At 42.7% G+C, this 21906-nt stretch overlaps 1 protein-coding gene across 37 annotated transcripts in view; it reads right to left on the bottom strand.

Moving 5' to 3' along the window:
• Positions 1-6417: 6417 nt before the first annotated feature.
• Positions 6418-21906, bottom strand: part of LOC129362980 (protocadherin gamma-C5-like) — a 237344-nt gene continuing 221855 nt past the window's right edge. For 17 of the 37 annotated variants that reach the window (XM_055034853.1, XM_055034852.1, XM_055034845.1 and 14 more), the window contains exons 2-5: positions 14498-14556; positions 13581-13634; positions 10895-10992; positions 6418-8943 (exon numbers count right to left, since the gene is read on the bottom strand). In XM_055034853.1, the coding sequence (XP_054890828.1) occupies positions 8660-8943; positions 10895-10992; positions 13581-13634; positions 14498-14556 (495 nt within the window). In that variant the 3' untranslated portion in view covers positions 6418-8659. Of the gene's footprint in view, positions 8944-10894; positions 10993-13580; positions 13635-14497; positions 14557-18243; positions 20959-21906 lie in introns of those variants that run through there. The other 20 variants (XM_055034868.1, XM_055034869.1, XM_055034861.1 and 17 more) reach the window with 4 other exon arrangements.

Genomic DNA, 21906 nt, shown 5'->3' with positions numbered 1-21906 from the left:
CCTCAGTGCAAAAAAGAGGATGAATGCTGCATTCTGGTCCAATTTGTTCAGACACTCAGGATGGAAGAGAGGTGGGGTGGGGGGGATGAGACCTGCACAAGTCTTTGTTTAGCTGCATTGTAGTAAGCAGCTTACAGTCTCGCTGCAGAGCTGCTGCTTTAGACGTGCTGGGTGGGTGAGATGGGGGCAGGCAGTGCAGAGGGTAGACAAAGAGGTGACGAAGAGGAGGAAGGAAAAAAAAACAACAACAACAACCAGAAGACATGCAGTCCCATCATCTCCTGGCGATCTACTCTCTGTGATGCCAACATCCCTCGTCTGCTTGCGACCTGTTTCCAGGGAGGTATCGGTCGCCCCTCCCTCTACTGCCCAACAAAGGCGAGAGAGGAGGGACGGAGATGGATGGTGGGGGTTGCCATGGGAACTGAGTCTTTCGCCAGCCGACTTCATCTGCTGTTGCGTGGCGAGGCGCCGCGGCAAGAGGCGGGCGCATGAATATTTGATCTTTATGGACACAGACAGACGAGTGCGACAAACCGCGATGTCCACTGGCTCCTCGGACGCAAATGCAGAGAGGCCACTGGAAGAGTAGGGAAGGAGGGAGGGAGGAATGGACGGTGGGGTCAGCAAGACAGACTGCCAAGACCACACTGCTATCTGGAACAGGAGTCTCTGTTATTTGGCTTAACAAAAGACAAGGGAGTGGAAGCAGGAAAACGTAATAAGAGGGGATAAAATAAGAGGATTTTATGAAGCAAATTAGATTGGTGCACTGACAAAAATGCAGAGTAAAGAAAGCAAGAAGAGAGGGAGAGAACAAAGAGAGAGAGACGTGGAGGGAGGGAGAGGTGGTGTACCATGAGAACAATAAACTAGGGCACTGGAGCTGCTTTTTCCACTCAAATCTCTACCTATTTTCCCTTAAGCCATTCTGCAGTGTTTATAATAAATCATCTTAAACAGCTGTTTTCCTTACAAGACAAACACGCCAATGCAAACAGGAGATTGACGAGCCAAGCAGGTTTCCAAATAAGAGTGAGCAGATTTGACTGCACTGGATCAAAAGGCACGGGTTTGCATCTCTGATCTGGGTTTATGGAGTCCCTCTTTCTATCAGCATTTGCATTTTTATATGCATTCTTGCATTTGAGTTCATTTCCCACGGACTGCACTGGTCCTGCTGAGGGCTTTAACACCTGTCCCCGAGCTCTCAGCATTCAGCAGGGTCCCTCGTGTCTCATCCACACACTGCTGATTTTCAAATCACTGTCAGAACACGAGCTGCAGCCCCTGAAATATTCCCACGTTCCCCTCAGTTAAGTTCATGTCTTAAAATCCAGATTATTATCCCCCAGTGTTCAACAAATATGCAACTTTCTCATGACTTCCTGTTGTGTGTCTGACTACTACCAATCATCTTCAAAGAGGATTTACGATGTGGCTGGAAATATGTCCATTCCACAGATGTTTGACATTTCTGTCTGCTGGCACACAGGAAAAACTGACCCTGAAGAAAAGGTGTATGTCTTCATTTTAATTCAATGCAATTGAAATGTAAATAGCATCCACTAGCCACATAATTAACCCTCAGGTGAAATATAGTTGCAGTAGTAAGGATAGGGCCTGAGTGGGGCAGAGCAATATGGCTTAAGAATAAAATTACTTTTTTTACTTTTTTTTTTCATACCAGGTTTTAATACTTGCGTTCTCAGAAGGAAACTACAAATGACATCAAATATTTTCAAAAAGTAATGATTTATATCAATCATCCCTTCTGTATGATGGAGGATTAGGTAATCACAGATACGTCTTCAAAATATATAGACTGAGCATGTTTTAACAGCAAGTAATTTATTTTTATTTTTATAGGAAATGCTAGATAGTCAATACACTTTTACTTTGCTCCGACAAAGAGAAGCAATTCAAATCAAGCTATAGTAATGCTCTTATTTCAGGACTCCATAGTGACCAATGCCAAGGATTTGTTTATTTATTCCTCAATTGTATTTTTAAATGAATAAATTGTGATCTTACTCCAGCTGATAAATGAATTTTAGTTTCAGGTCTTACCTATCTCTACTTTTGTTGTCTTTTCCTTTGGTGAGGCTCGTATGACGACATACAAGTAAACATTTCAAAACAGATCTACCAATTGTCCTTTGTGATGGAGTGATGTGTCAATTTTTAATACTCTATGGAGTATTAAAAACTGACTGTATTTTAGGCAATGCGGTCATTTCTATAACAGCAATGGGAGAAGAGATTTGCGTGATGACGGTCTCCCAGTTTGAGTTTGCACTTTTTCTTTCTGATTCCAGTCTGGGGTGTGTTGGCTCAGAGCTGAGGGATGGGGAGGGGAAATGGAGAGCTGTTTGATGGTCCGGGCTTATTAGCTTGAAATATCCAGGAAACAGCTGCACCATTTCCGCAGCAACACCTGTCAGCATGGCGTGGAGCTGTCGACATGTGCCTTGTGTCAGAGCCTCCGTATCTGAGGGGCCTCGTGTTTACGGACCTTTGGTAGCATGCACACGCTAACACTTTAACACACAGTTGCTTTCTCAGCTAACGCCCTGGCATGTGCAGCATCTAGTATATGTTGCAGAACGTCTGATCTTTGATGCTAAATCGCTCACATGAACACAGCCTCCCCTTCCCCCATGCTTTAAGACTTCTTTGTCACACGTTTGGGTTGACAGCTTCCTCGCAGCTTCCTGCTAATTCCCGCATCTGAAATCTGGAATTTTCTGTAACTATGACAACAGCAGTGGTGGAGACAGTGGATTAGATGGTGTGTGCTGCTGTGGGGGGTGTGGCAGCTGCATTTGAGTGAGAACTGTGGGCTGCTTATATGGGGGGTGGATGATGTGTGTGGAGGGATTGGGGTTATGCTGGCATGTTGTTATTTTATGTGTGCTGCTGTGTGCTGGTGGGGGTGAGGGACGCCCTCACACCACTTTACACCAGAGGGTTTTGAATCTCCTGAAAACACAAATATTTAAGGTACAACTCAGATTTACTCATGATTCTTTGAATAGTTTACATGATTTTAATGCCGTTAATTGTTGCTTTGGATGTTGTTCTGCTCTCCTCCTGCTACTTGTCAATGAACCAGTTAACCTTGTCTATTTAGTTGTCTAAATTCACCCCTTTCTTCATCCCTCAGTTTATCATTCCTTGCTTCATTCCTGTCTCCCCAAAGCCCCCCTCTTTTCCCCCTGTCTGACTTCCATCCTCCCAGCTGAGAAAACAGGGCCGGAGAGCACTTGGCAAGAGACGCGGGGAGAGACAGAGGAGAGAAGGGTCTTTTCAGATCAAGAGACTAAAAAAGAGTTTTCAGCATTCAAAGGACACATTGTGCTCTTGGTCCACATTGCTACAGCTCCATCTCTGCGATTCAACTGAGCCAGCAGCCAGCACATTACTGTGTCTCCTTAAATCAGGGTAGCGTTAGCCGTAGCTACGTTCAGGCTTCGACGCTCTTCCTCGCTCCTCTGCCTGTCTGGCCTCCATATTATCTGAGCCTGATGGGCGCATTCCTCTCAGCTGAAATGATAAATGAAAACAGACTTTATGGAAACGGGGCTTGAAGTTTGGTAACTTCAGAGTGTTTGGTAAGATCCAAAGAATCCTGGAAAGGAAGCATGAGGACAGCATGTGTTCATTCTTAATCAGAGCAGGATATTTGATGCTTGATTCTGCGGAGGACCGGTATTTTTAGAGCTGGTTGAGGTTTTTATTCCTCTCCGTTTCCCCTAATTACTTTTTATTGAGACATCTATCAAAAGAACAACGTATTTCCTGACTCTGCCCGGGCACAAATCGCATTCTTTTGACAAAATAAGCCTCTATACAGGGTGTCATTCAGTCTCAGTGCTAAAGTCCAGGGGTAAACTGGTCTTTGTGTTTCCACCAGTGCATATTCACAGAGCAGTGCTCTGTCCTCCAACATGTGGTGACACAGAGACAGCTGCAGGATGGGAGGAAGGAGGACAGTGGAGGGAGGTGGGGGGCAGGGGGGCGGCCAGGGAAGGAAGGAGAAAGGAAACCAGTGTAGGAGGATGGGGACTGCGGGAGAACTCCTTCCTTTCGCCTCACCTCTGAAGGGTTAAAAAAATAACAAAACACGCGGGAAACTCGCTTCCTCTCCCGCCACTAGCAGCCAAAAGCGTCACATCCTCCTCACATTACATAATGTTTTCTTATTCCAAGCTCAGATACTGAAACTTTTATTTTTGCTTTTGTACTATGGAAAAAAAAACATCAGAAAAAGACGACTTTTTGAAAAAATCTGCTCCTCTTTTTTCTTTTTTTTTACTTTAAGGTGCTTCCAACTTTCTGCGACTCATGTCTGCAGAATGTGAGCAGGTTCCTGTTCAAAGAAGTGTAAATGCTTACTTAGCTGTTTTTCCAGACTTTCTAAGTTTACGGTCGACATCCGGCATCCAATCATCATGTGAGTCGATGTTTTATTTCACACTGAAACGTGTGAACTCCTCTTGTGCAACTAATGCAAGACAAATTATTATCAATTCGATTCAAAGTTAATTTCAGCCATATTTTTTCTTTCTTTGCGTGTTGACTATTTATGACTCATGTTACTACAAAGCATGTTTTCCATGGGCTTGTCTCTGTTTCATTCACTGGAGATCCGTAGTGCGGACCTCCACTGTTCTGCTTTGTGTCCATCCTCTGTGACTGATATTGTAAAACACAGTCAGGTTATTGTCTACGTCCAGTCTGAAGCTCCTCTTCTTTGCTGTACTCTGCTATAACGTCGCTGCTTTCGGAGGCCTTTACAGTATATCGGTCTGTGTCTAATGAACAAGAATGTGCTTAATTGAGTGAGCTATGGTGGCGGGGCACAAAAGGGGGCAACACCAGAACAATCTCCTCATTCTGCCGTCTCCTCCAGGGAAAATGGGTGACCCACGAGGGCCTCTGTGAGTCACAGGATGACAAACATCAGCTGACAGAGTAACTCTATCTGCTAATAGTCCACGCATTATTCCCCTGTGAGAATACTTCTTTAGTTTCCTTCGATTGTTGCCCAGATTTAGATCAGGCCCCGTACTACGGATCTCCAGTGAATGAAACAGAGACAAGCCCACGCTGCTTCGTTGCCTCTGACTCATCGGACTGTGTGGGGGGAAGTTCTCCTCCATGTTTCCTGCATATGTCTCCCTGGGTTGCCAGGTCTGGCTAATGGGTGAACTTGTTTGCCTTTTTGTGGCCCGGAGCTGCGGCCAGTGATGGCCACTTCTGGGATCAGTAATGAAGACGTGTGGTGAAGAGCATAGAGGTGCTGGGGCTGACGGTTGCCATGGCAACCCTGTAATACATCTAGGGACAGGAGGTAAATGGAGCCATTTTGGGTTTGTGAGTCTGTAGTGACTGGTGCTGGAAAAACTACAGGCTCAAATGAAGAATGGTTTAACATTAAAAACTGACAATTTTATTTCTTGAGGCATGCCAGATGTTTCACAGCTGTGCTTTCGCAGGTGTTCATGAAACTCAGACTAGAAAAAAAATACTTTATTCACCACTGAATTGGGTGTGATGCCTTTTAAGTGAACAGTATAGGTCACTGCCGTCCCTCCAGCTGCTTGGTCTTTTCTTTTATTCCCCCAACATCTGCAGCAGCATGTGGCAGGCTGCTCCTTTTGTTATGCACAGCGATGTATCATGGGCTATTTATAGGTTGTTGTGAAGGGCACAAAGAGCCTGAGTGCTGACTGCTATGATCTCTGTTTGGGCTTCTGATTTTCACATGAATAAACATATCATGTCACTAATTTCCCAAAAAATAGGGAAAAGAAACTGCATTACACTGAAGTACACTTTAAAAAAAAAAAAAACATTAAAATTATTTGAGAATTTGATGACTGAGCAATATGGGACAGAATGTGATTAAGAAGTCTTTGGTGGTGCCCACAGCACTGCGGTATGACTTAAAGATAGCCAAGAATGACTGTTAGTCTTTCTGTGAGACACTCTGGGTCACAGAGTGAAAGCAACAAATAAAATGGAATAATGATAAATTAACATTCAGAAGCCCAAAAGGAAATCCAAGAACATTACACTTTCATAATTACAGCTATTATAAGACATCCAGACTCTTTGCTCTGTTTTTCTATGTTTTTTTTGTGGATTTAGTGGTTCATATTCAGTTTCTTTGAAATCACCTCAACAATTCGAGGCTATTGGGTTTCAGGGAATAAATGCTTGGTTAAGTTGTGTTAAACCCTTTCATTTTGGTTTGATTCCATTTGTCTTTCATAAAATTATAAAAACAGATATATAGAGTTACTTCCCTGCACTGTTGCATTAAAGCTGCTAAATGTCACAGAAGCAAATCCTACTTTGAATTCGTTAATCTACATTTACTGTGAACAGAATTAAAACAAGCAACGTACATTTAAGGTTTTTCAAATGATTTCTTTTATTTGAAATGTCAGTGTCCAAGAGAAAATAAAACAGAAATATAAATATTAGCATAAAAATAAGAGAGTAACACAGGGGTGTAGCGTGGGGAAAGGGCAAAGCGTTTTATAAGAAAGATAATACAGCAGGATAGAGTAGTATTAATTCAGCAGCGGACGGACTTACACATATATAATATTTATAATCATTTGTTCATATGGACAGAAAGAGAATGAGAGGCATTATTTCACAAATGCACAAGAGAAAAATCACCGCAAAGTAACATTAAGAGGTTACAGAAGGATAGAAAGACGTCCATATTTTTTTTTTGTCTCATTTCTTTACAGGGTGATAAAGGGTAGTAAAGAGAAAAATAAACACAAAAATATGCGCAACACATACCACAAGTTAACTAGTCTACGTGTGTCACTTTGTTTTTTTACTCATCTAAAGTTATCTTTAAGTCATTTATTTACACTGAAAAGTTAGTTGGCTTCAATGGTGCTCAGTTACTACATTGCAACACAAACTGTTGAAGAACATGTCAAACGTTTTGATTATTCTTGATACATTTTTTGTGGGGTTTTTTTGTTGTTTTTTTTTTAAGCTGTGGTTTTTAGTTTTCTTGAAAAACAAAATGCAAACACATTCCAGTAGTAAGCCGCGCCTTGTTGAGCGGGAACAGTTGGAGAAGGTCCCTGCTGTACAAATACTTGGCTCACACTGTCAACCGGACTCGTGTTTATTTACAGCGGGGTAGGAGCCTCGCAGAACGAGGGGGGGAGCAGACGCAGACAGGTGAGAGGCGGAGAGGGTCGTGTTTGCCGCTGTTTTCAAAAATGGAGAAGATGTCTCAAAGAGGAGTCTCCTCACCAACAGGTCTGACTGTGCTTGGCTCCGTTGACCTCTATCAGGGTCAGTGCATTGGAGAAAATTAAAAAGGGCGGGCAGGCCAGCACTGGTTCCTCTGTACATTCAGTGGGTAGAGCCAAAGGTTGTACCCCACCTCAATCGGTTTAGCTCTCACCGATCTCCTTTTGCTCCCCTTTGACCCAGCCTGCGAGCTGCCCTCTTTTTCATGCAGTTTTAGCTTGACAGACAGATGTATGGCAACGTATCTTAAAACAAACCCCTTTTTATGCTATTGAATCAATATCTCCCAAAAGGAAAAAAAAGGAAAGAAAACACATCAAGAAATTTCTTTTCAGCACCTCAAGAAAGTGCCCTAGAGGCTTACAAAGTGTCTAGAAACTCCTAAGCACTTAAGTTTACCACATCTACATGTTTGAAGTGATTACAACCCCAACTCAGTCTCTTCTTCAGCATACGAACAGTGCATTTCTCATAGTTTGGCTCAAATTGGGGGTGAAGGAAGGACACTAGCCGGGTGCAAGTGGGAGGGCTGGAGGGGGAAGCAGGACATGTCTGCACTCATCCTGTGGTTTTATACAGATAACCAGGACAGATCTGAGTACGTGCCTGCCGACCCCTGCGGGTGCATGCTCAGATCATAGAAAATATCAGATTTTTTTTTTTCTTCTTAAAACTATGATTACAAAAGTTATTCTCGTTTTCTGTCAAGTAAACACTACATGTGCATTACGTTGACCTGCGATTGGAGGGAGGAACAAGGATTCGGAATGTTCCCCTCTTTGCTTTTGCAATGCATAGTTTGCAACTCTAAACTAGATTATGTGGTTTGAACCTTAATGAGCATGCAAGAGTCTGTAATACCGGTCAAATAGCAGCCTTATGCTTTACGGCTGACCCTACAGAGGAATATAATGAATGGCAACTAGCGTACTTTACAATAGCCGGCTTTCCACTTTCGGAAAGTACACAATAAATCCAACATGAAAGACATTAACTTTTCATCTCTGAATACATCGCTGTGGGTAGCCTTGTCATTCCAGCAAGGTTTCCTACACTGAATCTCTTTGTCCATTAATTTTTTTTTTTTTTATTTAAAGAAAATAATGGGGGGGGGGGGGAAACAACAGCAATCCCCCATACCCAGCCAAAAAATATCTACCCACAAAGATTACATGAACAATACTAGACCTTCAAGCACAACATGGGTTAGTAACACTAAAACCTCCAGCACATTTGGATTCTCGGAGGAAATCTTCAAAGAATCACCAACAGTGTCCATGTGACAGCAGATACCTAATGGTGGGGTGTGGGGGGTTGGGTTTCTCATCACTTCATTCTGCCTCCACCTCCTCTCCACCAGCATCTACTTCTTCTCCTTCTTGGTGGACTTCTTCTTGGAGGCGGGGGTCTGGGCGGCCTTTGGAGGCTCAGCCTGTGCCGAGGCCTGAGGCGGAGGCAGCGCCTGCTGCGTGGCCTGCTGGGCCGTGGCCTGCTGCTGCTGAGGATTGGAGGTGAGGGTGGCCGTGCTCCCGGGGATGTACACATTCTGGCGGTAGTCGGGGACGTGCTGCAGGGTGAACTGGGGGCTGTAGCGGGTGCTCAAGCCCATGGTGCCGGGCCCAAGGGTGGCTGTCGCCTCACTTACTTCTGGGGAGAACAGAGACAAGAGTTTGGGGGATGACGGGGGGCAAAGACAGAGGAGGAGGAGGAGAAGAAGGGTGGAACGTGTTAAAAGTGCTGGAAAGTTATACGGCGACGGTGTTAAAAGAAGCGGTGAGTAAAAAAAAAAAACATGGCAGGAAAAAAAGAGCAATACCTAAGCTAAATCAATGTGATGTGAATGGAAGTAAAAGCCGACCACTGAACAAAAGGAGAAACGGTGCAACAAGAGCAGAAGCATGCTTGTTTGTGTCATCCGCTCTGTACCGGGCATGCTCTGTGTCTTTAGCTGCATGACGTAGCTGCTCTGCTCATAATTCTCCCAGAGCCCCTGCATTGCAGAGCCAGAAACACAAATGCTCCCTCCCCCATCCTGAAGCTCCTCTTACACCATATAAACATACATATGCTGACAAAAAAAAATCTCAGATTTTTCGTGAAATCCTTTTTAAAGAGCAAAACTAATGCTAAAAACAAAATTAGCTCCGGTCAATGCATGGAACAATAAGGTTAAGCAAAGAGAGGAAAAATTACCTTCAGTGTTTTTCAACAGTCGCTGTTTACCCTTTCCTCCCTGATCACTGTAACTATTCAATCTGTCCAACCTTGTGCTGATATTCATCTAATCAGATTTTTCTCCTTCAGCTTGGATTTTCCTTTCAGTGGAAAATAAAATCCACACAACATCCGCTGTGATGTCCAAGATTGGAGTGTGAGTTTCTCAATGGAAGGAAATATGATTTGTTAAAATAACACTGGAAACAATGACTTTAGTACATTTCCTGATTGGTTTTCTTACTCTGTTTTCTGCGAATATGATCAATATTTTCCATGACGTATCAAATACGTGCCAGGTCAGTAATGACTCTACATGCGAATCTGCTGTTCATTTGTACAATAGGAACAAGTACTAGAATGATAATTGCTCCTGGGTGTCCCTGGAGCTCTGCTTATGTTAAAACACTTTACGGATGTGTGCAGTAGAAACACATCGTGGTTGTGTTTTTAAAATCAACACTGTACTGCAGAAAGGACAACAACTACAGGTACTCATGTCCGCTGTCTGACTTTGGATACTTATTACCACACGACCTCAAAATGGAATTTTTTCCAGTGTGGACAGAGTGAGCTTTATCAATGAACGAGTCTGGCTGGATGCTGTCCGAGCAAACAGAAAGGGACACAAACAAGCACTTCCCACGCATCCATGTGCATACGAAGAGAAAAAAAGACCAGCAGGGAAGGGATAGAAAAGAGAACGATAATAGCTGCGTTTCCATTGGCCACAGAAATGTGTCAATTGAAATTGGGAAAATAAATCGGCTTAATGGAAACTTTGAACAATTTTGAGACAAAGTTTTTGATAAGTTTCAGAATGGATGTATTTCGCAAAACTGCAATGGAAACACTTTTTTCACATCGTACGACTCACGTGATCAACAGTCAGATGTTAACTGGCAAAAACGACAAAGAAGGCAAAAGGAAGTAGTTGGAGGATGATGGTTTGTTTTTGTTTGCTCTCACAGCATCGCAAAGTTTATAAGAATTTGTGTTATTCAAATGTGTTGAATCCATAACTCCATATTTAAAATTGCCGACTACAGTTTTCCCAAAACGCAGCATGCGTAGCATCTCCCTTTTCCCTTCAATGCCTGAATAAGACGCCAACAATCTCCTCTGATGTCTGATAGATGATGAGCGCCAAAAGGCATTTCTGAGTTATGAGTATATCTCATGTAACAGTTTACATCAATTTTTTAATGTCGTATTGTGTGAACAAGCTTATCAACGTGTGACTTTAATTCAATTTATTATTTAACGGAAACACCGCAATTACAAAATTGTGTTTTTTAAATTTTTTTACATTAGCAGAATATTGACAAAATACTTGTGCACATTAGTAACGGAAACACAGCTGGTGACAAGGTGTCAGACTCACCGTTGGCTGCTGCCATCAGTGCCTGAAGCTGCTCGGCTTCGGTTGGGGGCTGGGGCCACGGGCCAGTTCCCATTGCTACCTCAGGTCCTCCAGTTGCCCTAGAGGTAAAAAGAAAAGTAACAAAAAAAAACAGAGAACACCTAAGTAAGAGGTAGATAATCCTCAGCAGTTTGTGTGTTTAGCATAATGCCTTCACAGTTGGTGCGTTACCATGTAAAAGCAAAGCAGCTGATGGTGGACTCAGCAAGAACAACAAGAAGGACGTATAGTTTACAGAACAGGGCGAATTTCAAACACCTGTGAAGGCATGAGCAAATACATATGCAGACAGCAGCCAGCAGTGTGTTGGTGCATTCACGGTACCACACTCACTGGTATGCCAGTGAACACTGAGCCCTCTAGTAAATCCGACTAAATATTTAATGATTCCTTCTTTAATGAAGGAAGTAGCAGTCTGCAAGGTGACACACGTGGCGCCCATTGAGCGCTGAACATTTCCATGTGGGCAAACTTTGTCTTCAAAGCCTGGTTTATTTGCATGTGAGGTGAACAAAGGAGAAAGCAGACCTTCACCAACCAACTCCCCACATGTGCAACAAACCGACATCCACTCAACAGAGAACTAGATCACAAAACTCTAATCCTGCTCGGACTACTGCTGCTAAATAGCAAATAAAGTGTTCATATTTAGCTTTTTTAAATTTTTTAAAGGTAGCATACATTATATAATACTATGCAGATGACGTTCTGTTATTTGCATACGATTTGTTTAACCCCGGCTTTAGAAGTGCTGGACAAATAAATCATAGAACAGCAAAGGGACTTTCTTATTAGCAAAGGAACTACCAATATATGTGGAACATTGATTTTTTTATGTACTTTTCACTTAAGAACACTTAGCCAAGGACCATGTGTTAAAAAAGGGTTCATAATAAACAGCTAAAGCAAAAATGTATACACAGCACATTGAGAAGGCTTTAGGCACCTGAGATATCAATATAGATTCTTAGGAAGTTACATAGAGCATGTTTTTGAGCACAATCATGTTTTCTGTGCTATATAAAGATATTCCTAAGATATTCCTGGTCATTTTGTCCCATCGTCATTTCATACCCTAATTTGGTATCAGGCCAATGATACACTAAAGTAAGATGCAATATAACTTTTTGAAAAATTGAGACAAAATTATGTGAAATTATACATGGGAGTTGGGCGTTTTTATGACAATTTGTGTTTGCAAATAAAAATAATATATTGATGCACAATGGTTTTAAGTACATTTTTGCAAAGTCACATCTATAGTTATGAAAATGGAAGTGGGAAGAGACAAAATAGCATCATGTGGATATGAAATGGAAATATAAATTGAGGATGGGCAAATTGAGACCCTGTAAAAATGGTTTGAACTGCATGCAGTCTGAATTTTGAGTTGTTTTATGCTCACATGAAGACGTTATGAGAGATTAAATCAAGATAACTGAGGTGAGGTCAGTATCGCAACTACTGAGGTGTTTTAAACAGTGTTGGTCTAATTTTTTTGATGTCATCCATCACTAACAAATTTAAAGAATTTCAAGCCTCGTTTCTAAAGTCATCAAATGATCTTAAGTGCCTCAAACCTTGGAGAGATAAACACAAGGGATGTTCACAGGAACAAGTTTTTCCTTGTTCCTCCAAACCACCTAAAATACCCTTATATACAGAGATAAATTAGTCCTGTCCATGATATTAAAAAAAAAATAAATGGCCAAAATAAAAGGAATTCCAACACAAAACCTAAGGCCTTCTCAGAGAACAGGTCACCAGTTTGTGCAGCAAAAAAGTGGTTCTCAGTTTGATGCCAGAGACAGAGAGACAGAGAGAAACATCTATGTCCTGTGCCAGCCAGACAGAGTAAAAACACAGTGAAGGCGACCATTTTGTGCCTCTTCACACATTTTGAGATAAAAAGGAAGGCTTGGTTCAAGCTAATTTAACATCTAGTTAGACTTATCACATCCTGTGGTTTGTTGAGCATTTCCTGTTGTTGGGATTATCACTTCCTGACCAGAGAATGGTCCTAAGTGGGCCCTCAATTTCCCTCCACAACCTCAAAGGACATGTTTTTACCAGATCATCTTTTTCAGCACTAATATTTTAATACAGGTTTTTGTTTCCTCTGGAAGAGGACTTCTCCAAATATGAAACATCCATTTTTATTATCCTCTGCTTCATCATAAATCACAGAGAAAAGCTGCATGTGGTGGTGTTGGGCTACAACATCACAGACACACATCAAAGGCAGCAAAGAAGGAGAGGAAAAAAGGAGCTCTTGGACTTAAATGACTAAATGTATAGCACACATACAAGGCACAGCAAATCTACAAAAAGAAAAAAAAACACTGCACAGAAATATGTCACAGTCCTTGTTCTATGCCACAGCAGGCATTGTGGCCTATTTGCACATCGACCAACAACAAACCCCATCAAACTTTCAGGGAGGCTATCAGAAGCTATGGGTTAGGTACAACTACACACAGCACAGCACTCGACTGCAGTGCACTACCTAAAGTTTTTTCTGTCACTCTCTGCCCTTAGGAGAGGATCCAACTCTTTTTCCATTGATGGATTAGATGGGTTTAGCTGAACCCCGATCCGCTGCTAAGGACAGAAAGCGACCGCACAGAGTCTAAGTCTAAGCTGGTACCTTGTCCCATTCTTCGGCGTCCATCGTATGTGTGTACCGTATGGCATGTGGGGACTAAAAACACAACAAGTTATACAAACTGAAAGAACCACTGTGTATTTAGCTGGAAGCTGGGGTTAATTTAAAAGTACATCTCTGAAACAAGTTGTTCTGTTGCATAAACTTTAAATTTCTTTCAGTTTTGTCAATTTTGGGACTGTGCAGTCAAAATCTAATACTCTTCTGGCTTGTGCCTTTCTAGCTATACAAGTTTTGCCTCAGGTGGTGTGTTTCAGGGAAATGACTTGACTTATTCAACTTGTACGCAATCATTGCAAGAAAAACTGTTTTAGCCCACACAACATGGGCTAAAACCAACATTCATGCTTAGAAAAAACGGTACATATGAAACAGAAAAAAATCTCACACCTGATCTGCTGCATTTTAACAGGAAGGCTAAGAAAAGCTATATATATGTCAGTGGAAAATGAAGATAGAGAAAAATGGATAAACACGATATCCAACCCCCACTCCCCCAGCTCTGGTCAGTGTCGCTCATCAGCAGTACTGAGTGATGGCGCACAGACTCGGGGAGAGCAGGGAGGAGAGACGCAGCAGGGGAGGGGGAGGGGAGTGCAAGCTGTGGCAGCCATTTTATAAGGCAGCCTGGAAACAAGCAGATTCTGCTACACGTCTCCAGACTCCTGAATGAGAATCTCTTTCAGTGGAATTTGACCAAAGTCGATGCTAACATGCAGCTCCAAGTCAGACTAAGACATTCACGCCGTCATGACTTCTTAATCAACCCCCTGCAGGCGACTTTCCTCATCCGTTTTTATTCTTTGATCTTCATGTTGAGCATCAACGCTGGGGCTGATATTAATTAACACTTTAGCTGTGTGCGTGCATGCAAGTGTGTGTGTCTCAGTTTAACTTACCCACTAGGTCCAGGTCTCTGTCCTTGTGTGAAGCGCCAGTCATTGTTGGGGGGCTTTTGCTGCAGAGAGAAGAAAAGATGCAACATGAAATGGACACTTCATTGCAGCAATGGCAAAAATGCTTCTCAGTTTTGTGTGTGTGTTTGTGTGTGTGTGTGTGTGTGCACTTTGAGCTTGAAACATCTGCATGTAATAAAATCTGTGCATGTGTGCTTGTGGAAGAGTTCCCTTTTGTGTAATTCAGGAAACATGAGGCTCAACAAAGAGTTACAGATGGCTACAAATGTGTTGACGTTCAGGCGGCCATGCTGTTGTAAAGGCTGTGAGGCACAAATTGCAGCACAGGAGCACATTTACACTGTAGTGCAAGGTTTATACAGACAAGGAGAAAAACAGGTAGTTCAAGAAGAAATGTACATGATCAGTGAACCACACAAAAAAAGAGGTGTGAAACTCTAAAAAGCATCAATGCAGCCAGAAGACAAAAACATGATAGCTCGATAGCTAAGATCTCAGAAAATAATTTCTAGTTGATGCAAAAGGACACAGGAAGTCCTTGGACATTCATTTAGTTTGTGTTCAGAAATCAAAACAATCCATGTTCCAAACTAAGCCTGGAGGAAGGACTGTCTTTATACATCCCTGCTATTCTTTATTAATATCTTCAAGCCCACTGCACTCCTGTCCATCTCTACTCGTGTCGTTATGTCTTTCCCATCTCTCCTGCACTCTCTCAGCGTGCAGTGATGCGGTGAATAAAAAACCCTGGCTTAGCTCCAGACTCTACTGCCTAATCGACACGAGAGCTCCCGGGAGAGAGAGTCCAGCAGCCCAATGTGCTGCATTATTAAAAAAACTGTCCTACCCGAGGGAATGATGGAAAGATACAAGGGAGCAGGGCAAAAACAAACACGGAATCCAGCAAAACATTCCTACACAGAAGGGAAACAATATAAAACTTTTGAACATCATGACCAAAAAGAGGATATAGTAAATAAATGTGTAAGCGAATGGAAAATGATTCATAGAATCAATGGTCGTTCAATTAAAAAGTGCCTTGAAATGCTTATAGAATAAAGTGAACCAAGTTCATGTCAACTTTTTTTTAAAAATGATTTTGTGTATTTTGAGGAATGTTAAAAATGATAAAGGTGCACAGATGAGGACGTATGTGGCACTATCCTCAAGCAATTATTAATATTACAAATAGAATACCTATAACAGGACTGGGTCCATGCAAAGAAGCTAAAAAAAAACCAAAACATTTGCAAATATGCGTGGGTATGAGAGTCTGTCTGAGTTGTAGGAAGAGTAAAAGATGAGCACAGACCAGTGGGACAGAAAGCACACTCACTCAGAAAAAATATTTGTCAGTTTTTAGCTTTGATCAAACCAAATGTATATCGTGCTGGGATACTACACTCTGTTTTAACTGTATGTCTCTCCATGCATTATGCTTTTCTGTGTTTTTGCATGTAGGTGTGCAAAATTCAAAACGATGCATTTCTATTCTATTTGGCACATAAAAGATTATTTCAGTATGTTTTCATTAGTAACTTGAAAACTTTCCTTCGTTGCACTATTTTTTCAACAAGCTACCAGTGCGGCAGCACAGATTTCAAGGCTTCAAAGGATTATCTGAGAAATCTACATCTCATCTCATCTAAAAGAAAAGCACATTAATTTGCATAAAGGTCTGTGTCTAAAGGTTGGATAAATAGGACACAAGCACTCAGTTCAGAGCAAGACTCACAGAGCTCTGTGGACCAAGATTCTCACTTAACAGACAATCGAACTAACCTTGAAGTCATCTGTCTTTTTCTGTACATCTTTCACTCGAGTCAAAGAGCTCAGAGGCATCTCTAGGTTAATTACAACCTGACCGTGTTGCACCTTAATGCTATTTGAGGACTACCGTGTGTCGAGCTGGATTTAGCTGGTTTAAGTTAAATCATGAGGACACGACACACCTGAAAGCTGTCTAGCAAGTGGGTGAGCATGTGAGTGTGACCCATGCAAAACAACTTCTCCAGACAGTTGTTCTGTTTGTATGAACCGACATACAAACAGCTCAATCCATTCTGTTCAACATCTGGAAAGAGAAACATATGCATGTACAACACACTCAGTTTCTAGACGTGAAGCAATTGTGTTGATTCAAGCACAACATAAATGTGAGATTTATGAGATACATGTTGGGATTTGTGATTATATTCACTAAATGCAACCATAATCATGCCAAATACAAGAACTACCAGCATTGTTCTACTATTATTTCAACATTTAATAGCTTGCAAAGTTTTATAAGAGGGCATCTTTTGTACAGTAATAAATGAAAAAACAACAATGGCTGAAACAAAAAAAATCAAAGTTTGAGTTTTACTATTTTTCAGTTTAATTGAGTTTGACCCATGCTCAGAGTCAACCAAGATTATTTCCAGTCAGCCATGAGAAAGTTTAGATTGTGAGAAAGATGAGTAAACTAAACTGAAAAAAATTAACTAAAGCAGCTTCACGTAAACCAAACATACAACATTAGTCAATACTAATATAGGCCTCTGACCCCTTAAAACGCACACATTATCAAACAAACTGTGCCAAAACCAAACACTGTGGATTAATAAGCGACACAAAGAGGAGCAGTGGGAAGGCACTACGGCCCCCAGGGTCCTGCTAAAATTATACACAACCACAGGACTACTCATGCACATAAACACCTCTACTAAGGACGACTGCTCTAAAGCCATTAAGGCCTGCGCCTTCTGTCACTGTGGCACACGTGCTTAAAGCCAAGCTTCCTTTTCAGTTTTTCTGTCCCTTCATCTCTTTTCCTCTGCTGTCCTCATTCCACACGTGTCACTAGAGCAGGGAGACAGATGGCATCCTCCTGGCCTCGGGTACAACACAACTCAGATTAGTCTTAACAAACTTGCATGAAAAGGAAGAATACTATACATGCAAACAGGAGACAAAAAAAATGTTGAAAAGGTTTTTAAAAAAAGAAAAAAAAAAGCTCTAGGAACAGTAATGACTGCACAGGATAGACGGAGCATGAGCTGCTTCACATGTGCTGCTGATTCCTGGAACCAATCAGCAGAAGTTCAGAGGACAACAGGAAGTCAGGGTCGGGCCAGTGACCCCACAAATTCCTGTTTTTAGTGACTGCTTTATTCTTTGGCCGTTACTTCCACCTATCTGGCCATTTTCCTCTTCACCCCCACCATCCGTCCTTCTGTCATCCTGTTTCTCTCTGTCTCCACTCCACTGAGTGGACTCTGCAAGACCCATTTCATCTGGATGTCTTCTCCTCCCCATCTGTTACAAACACTAATGTTTCCCCCTTTACTTTTCTATTTGACCCTTTGCTGAACTAGCTTCCGTCATCTTCATTTGCCTTCATCGTTCTCCTTTTTGTCTATGCAGAAAGCTCTCCGCTATTTAAATAGATTCAAGCCAGTGATAGTAGTAAGTTAGATAAAAATATTCAACAAGTCCACTTCAAACAAAGTAGCTGTGTAGATTAGGGGAACCTCAAAAATCCTCTCACAATACAAAGAAAATTTTCAAACTAAAGTGACACTCGCATAAAATCCAGCAAAGACGCATTTTGCTGTACTGCCGTAATTCAAAATGAACAAACTAAATGAAAATTGCTTTTGGAGATGTTTAAAAGACATTTAAAATGGAATGATCTACAATAAAACTCAGTAATGCTCTTATCCCAACTGTGGATGGCTTCCTCTCACCTCAATGGCTGAGTTCATGAGGTTCTTCCTGCTGAGCGTCATGTTGAGCGTGTTGTTATGACTCAGCATGGGTGTCTTCATAAATACAAAGTCACTTCGACTAGATATAGTGGAGTAGCAGGGCCGATAGGTGCGTGTGTGTGGCTCCTGGGGCCCTCCCACCACCTCCATGTATCGTATGGGTCCGTCAGTGTTGAGCTGCAGGTGCAGGTCTTTGCTGGGCCTCTGATGGTAGCGGCTGGACCTGTGGCGGCCATAGCAGCAGCATTCAGAGTCTCCCAGCCCTGAGTCACGGTGCCTTAGGCATCGCACCATGAGGACCATAAATGTGATGAAAGCTACACCCGACACACATGCAAGAGAGATTATGAGATATAAAGTGATGTTAGACATTCCGTTGTGGTGGTAGAAGTGGTTGTGTCGAGTGTTCACTGGAACATCAATGGCTGTGGCTTTCTCATCCACAGTTACGGTGATGTTCACCGAGCTGGATCTCGGTGGGTCACCATTGTCCTGGATGATGACCGTTATGTCATAAGTAGAGCCCTCTTCCTCTTCGGCCCATTTGCGGGCTGTGCGGAGCTCCCCGGTGTGGGCCCCGATACAGAACATGCCAACATTTGGTCCAGGAGCGATTGAGTAAAACAACCACGCATTGTGCCCGCTGTCTGCATCCACCGCCACCAGTTTATTTATGACGTGGCCCGGGCCAGCAGATGGGGGTACAGTGAGCTGCAGTCTTTTGTCTTTTGGGTAGGAGGGATAAACAATCACTGGCGAGTTGTCATTCACATCCACAACAAAGACATGGACAGTGACGTTTGTTGCCCGTGGGGGTTCCCCTGCGTCCCGGGCCTGCACCTGAATGCAAAAGGCATTGAGCTTCTCATGGTCAAGGGAGCGCATGCTGTATATGTGGCCAGTTTCAGGGCTAATGTACACATAAGAAGAAATAGGCGAATCTTGGACCATGCTGGGAAGGATGGCATAGGAGATCCGAGCATTCTCACCCAGATCGGAGTCTGTGGCAGAAACAGCAGCGATCGGAGAGCTTGGGGAATTGTTCTCAGGGATGTCCACAGAGTATGAAGGCTGGGAGAAAGATGGAGCATTGTCATTTACATCCAAGAGCTTCACTACAAAGGTTTTCTGAGATGAGAGAGGTGGGGAGCCAGCATCAGTCGCCTTGATGACCACTGTGTACTCTGGGACAGTTTCTCGGTCCAGGCTGCCAGCGGTTTTCAAACTATAATGGCCATCGAAGGCTAAAACAAGTTTAAATGGCAAGCCTGGTGGAATGGTTAATGTAACCTTTCCATTGTCTCCAGAGTCCAGGTCTTTAGCAGTTATGACAGCAATCACTTTCTCTGGAGGCGAGTCTTCTCTGATGGAGCTGGTCGGTGACATCAGTGTCACCTCTGGGGCATTGTCATTCACATCGATGATGTCCACTATGACGTTACAGGAACCCTCCATGGCAGGGTATCCCCCATCTCTGGCCTGCACTGTGATGTGATAAGATGCGGCCTTCTCGTAGTCGACATCCCCCTTCACGCGGATCTCCCCGCTCTTAGAGTCCACAGTGAAAAGCTGGAGAACACGTTCTGGTGTGTATTTACTAAACAGGAATGATATTTCACCGTTGCTGCCAGAGTCAGCGTCAGTCGCATTTAATTTCGTAACTAAAGTGCCCTGTGCGACGTTTTCCGACAGCGTCACCTTCGTCACCGTCTCGGCAAAGACCGGAGCATTGTCATTTACATCCAGAATTTTAATGAGCAAAAGTGTCGAGCCGGACTTCTCCGGCTGCCCCCCGTCCACGGCAGTGAGCAACAGGCGAAATGAGGCCCGTGTTTCTCTGTCCAGAGGTTTATCCACGACAAGTTCTGGAAACTTGCTGCCGTCACTCTTAGTCTGCACATTCAGTGTAAAAAAGTCATTTGTAGCCACATGGTAAGTGCGTAAGGAGTTGGTGCCCACGTCTGGATCGTGTGCGCTTTCTAAGCGGAACCGCGTGCCCGGCGCGGCCGCCTCCGATACCTCCAGGGAAATGTTGCTGGTTGAAAACTGCGGCGCGTTGTCGTTCACGTCCAGGATGTCCACCATGACGCGGTGGATCTCCAGTGGCTCCTCCAGCATAATTTGAATTTGTTGCGAGCATGTTGAACTCAGCTCGCACAGTTGCTCCCTGTCGATTTTTTGTTTAATAATTAAATCACCAGTTGCCTGTTTCACCTCGAAATACTCCACCGCCGACTCGGAGACCACCCGTAACTTCCTCTGGACGATTCTCTGAGCCGTGTAGCTCAGATCTTTCGCGATGTTTCCGACCACCGAGCCCGGACTTAGTTCCTCTGATACGGAATATCTGAGCTCAGCGGACGCTGAGCACACGCAGGCTAGATAGAGGTAAATCCTCCACAGCGTCCCTCCTCCGGAGCGCTTCCTCTGCCTGGAGTCCATTGTGCTGCGCTCCCAGGATCGGGAAACTTTCTAACTTCTTTCACCGTCACGTATCCATAGCGAAGTGTTAAAACGAGCCTACACGGCTCGATGTAAACATTTCCACTCTAAAAGCAAAGCGATGGAAAGCTTTGATATGGTCATGGCTGCCGACGTTAAACAGAAAGAGAGAGAGAGAGAAAAGAAAATCACGGAGAAAACTCAAAAGTTGTCCCTGGCTCCACTAAAACTCTGCTCTGTCTCCTCCGCCTCACTCTCTCCGTGGGCGGGGAGAGACCACAGAAGCCTGCCCTCTCATTGGAAGACAAAGCTGGAGCAGCGCTGTCACACTTCCAACACCCTCACCAAACTTTACAGTGACTTCTCCTTCACAGGCGAGTAGAAAACAAAACTTTAAAGTTTCAGGAAGATGGAACAGAAAGGAAAACGCAGCAAGGATATGCAAAGGTACACTTTGCACAACAATGGGCATTTAAGTAAATGAAGGACATTTACCTCCTGTCAGATTTGTCTCAGCGCCGTCAAACTAATGTCAAACAAATGAAACAGAAAGCTGCGCGCTCTGCTTCCGCGTGGGGGCGTAGTTTCCCCCCCAAAAACTTTTTGATTGACAATAACTTTCCTTTTTATCCGGACTTAATCAGGATCATGTGAAAAAAAGCAGCAAAGCTCATTCTTAAAATTATTATTTTAAAATGCCAGTTTAAGTTTGTGAGAACGACAACTGAAAAGCAAAATATAAATGAAGTGAACAGTATTTAGCAATTGTATCTCATAGAATCCGATTACTTTAAATGAGGAAAAGAGAAGAAAAACTAAAAATATATAACAATTTGGATTAATGTATTCAAAACTTGATCGAGTCAGAATTATTAAAATGGGAAAAGTAGAAACAACAATGAAAGAATATCTTTTTTAAAAACATTTGCTCTAAAATATGCAATTAGAGTGACACATTGTGTGGTGTTAATTCATTTTTATGTATTATTTGTGGGGATTATTATAAATTTCACTCTAGGTAAAATGTTTTTAGATTATATTTTAATTTAAGCCATTTCCTCAAAAATAGACTAAACAGAACTTAAAGTAAAATCCATGACGCGTAATCTCAAAATGAGCACTACGGAACAGAATATAAAAAAATACCCGGAAGCGAGCCAGTACACTGTAAACTATAGTTGCTCTTTATTTTCGCTCACC

This window comes from Poeciliopsis prolifica, unplaced genomic scaffold, assembly GCF_027474105.1.
Source record: "Poeciliopsis prolifica strain line A6 unplaced genomic scaffold, Auburn_PproV2 SCAFFOLD009, whole genome shotgun sequence".
NCBI classification, from domain to species: domain Eukaryota; kingdom Metazoa; phylum Chordata; class Actinopteri; order Cyprinodontiformes; family Poeciliidae; genus Poeciliopsis; species Poeciliopsis prolifica.
Note: the sequence above shows the minus strand (reverse complement) of the source record. Positions and strands in the feature narration are given on the sequence as shown.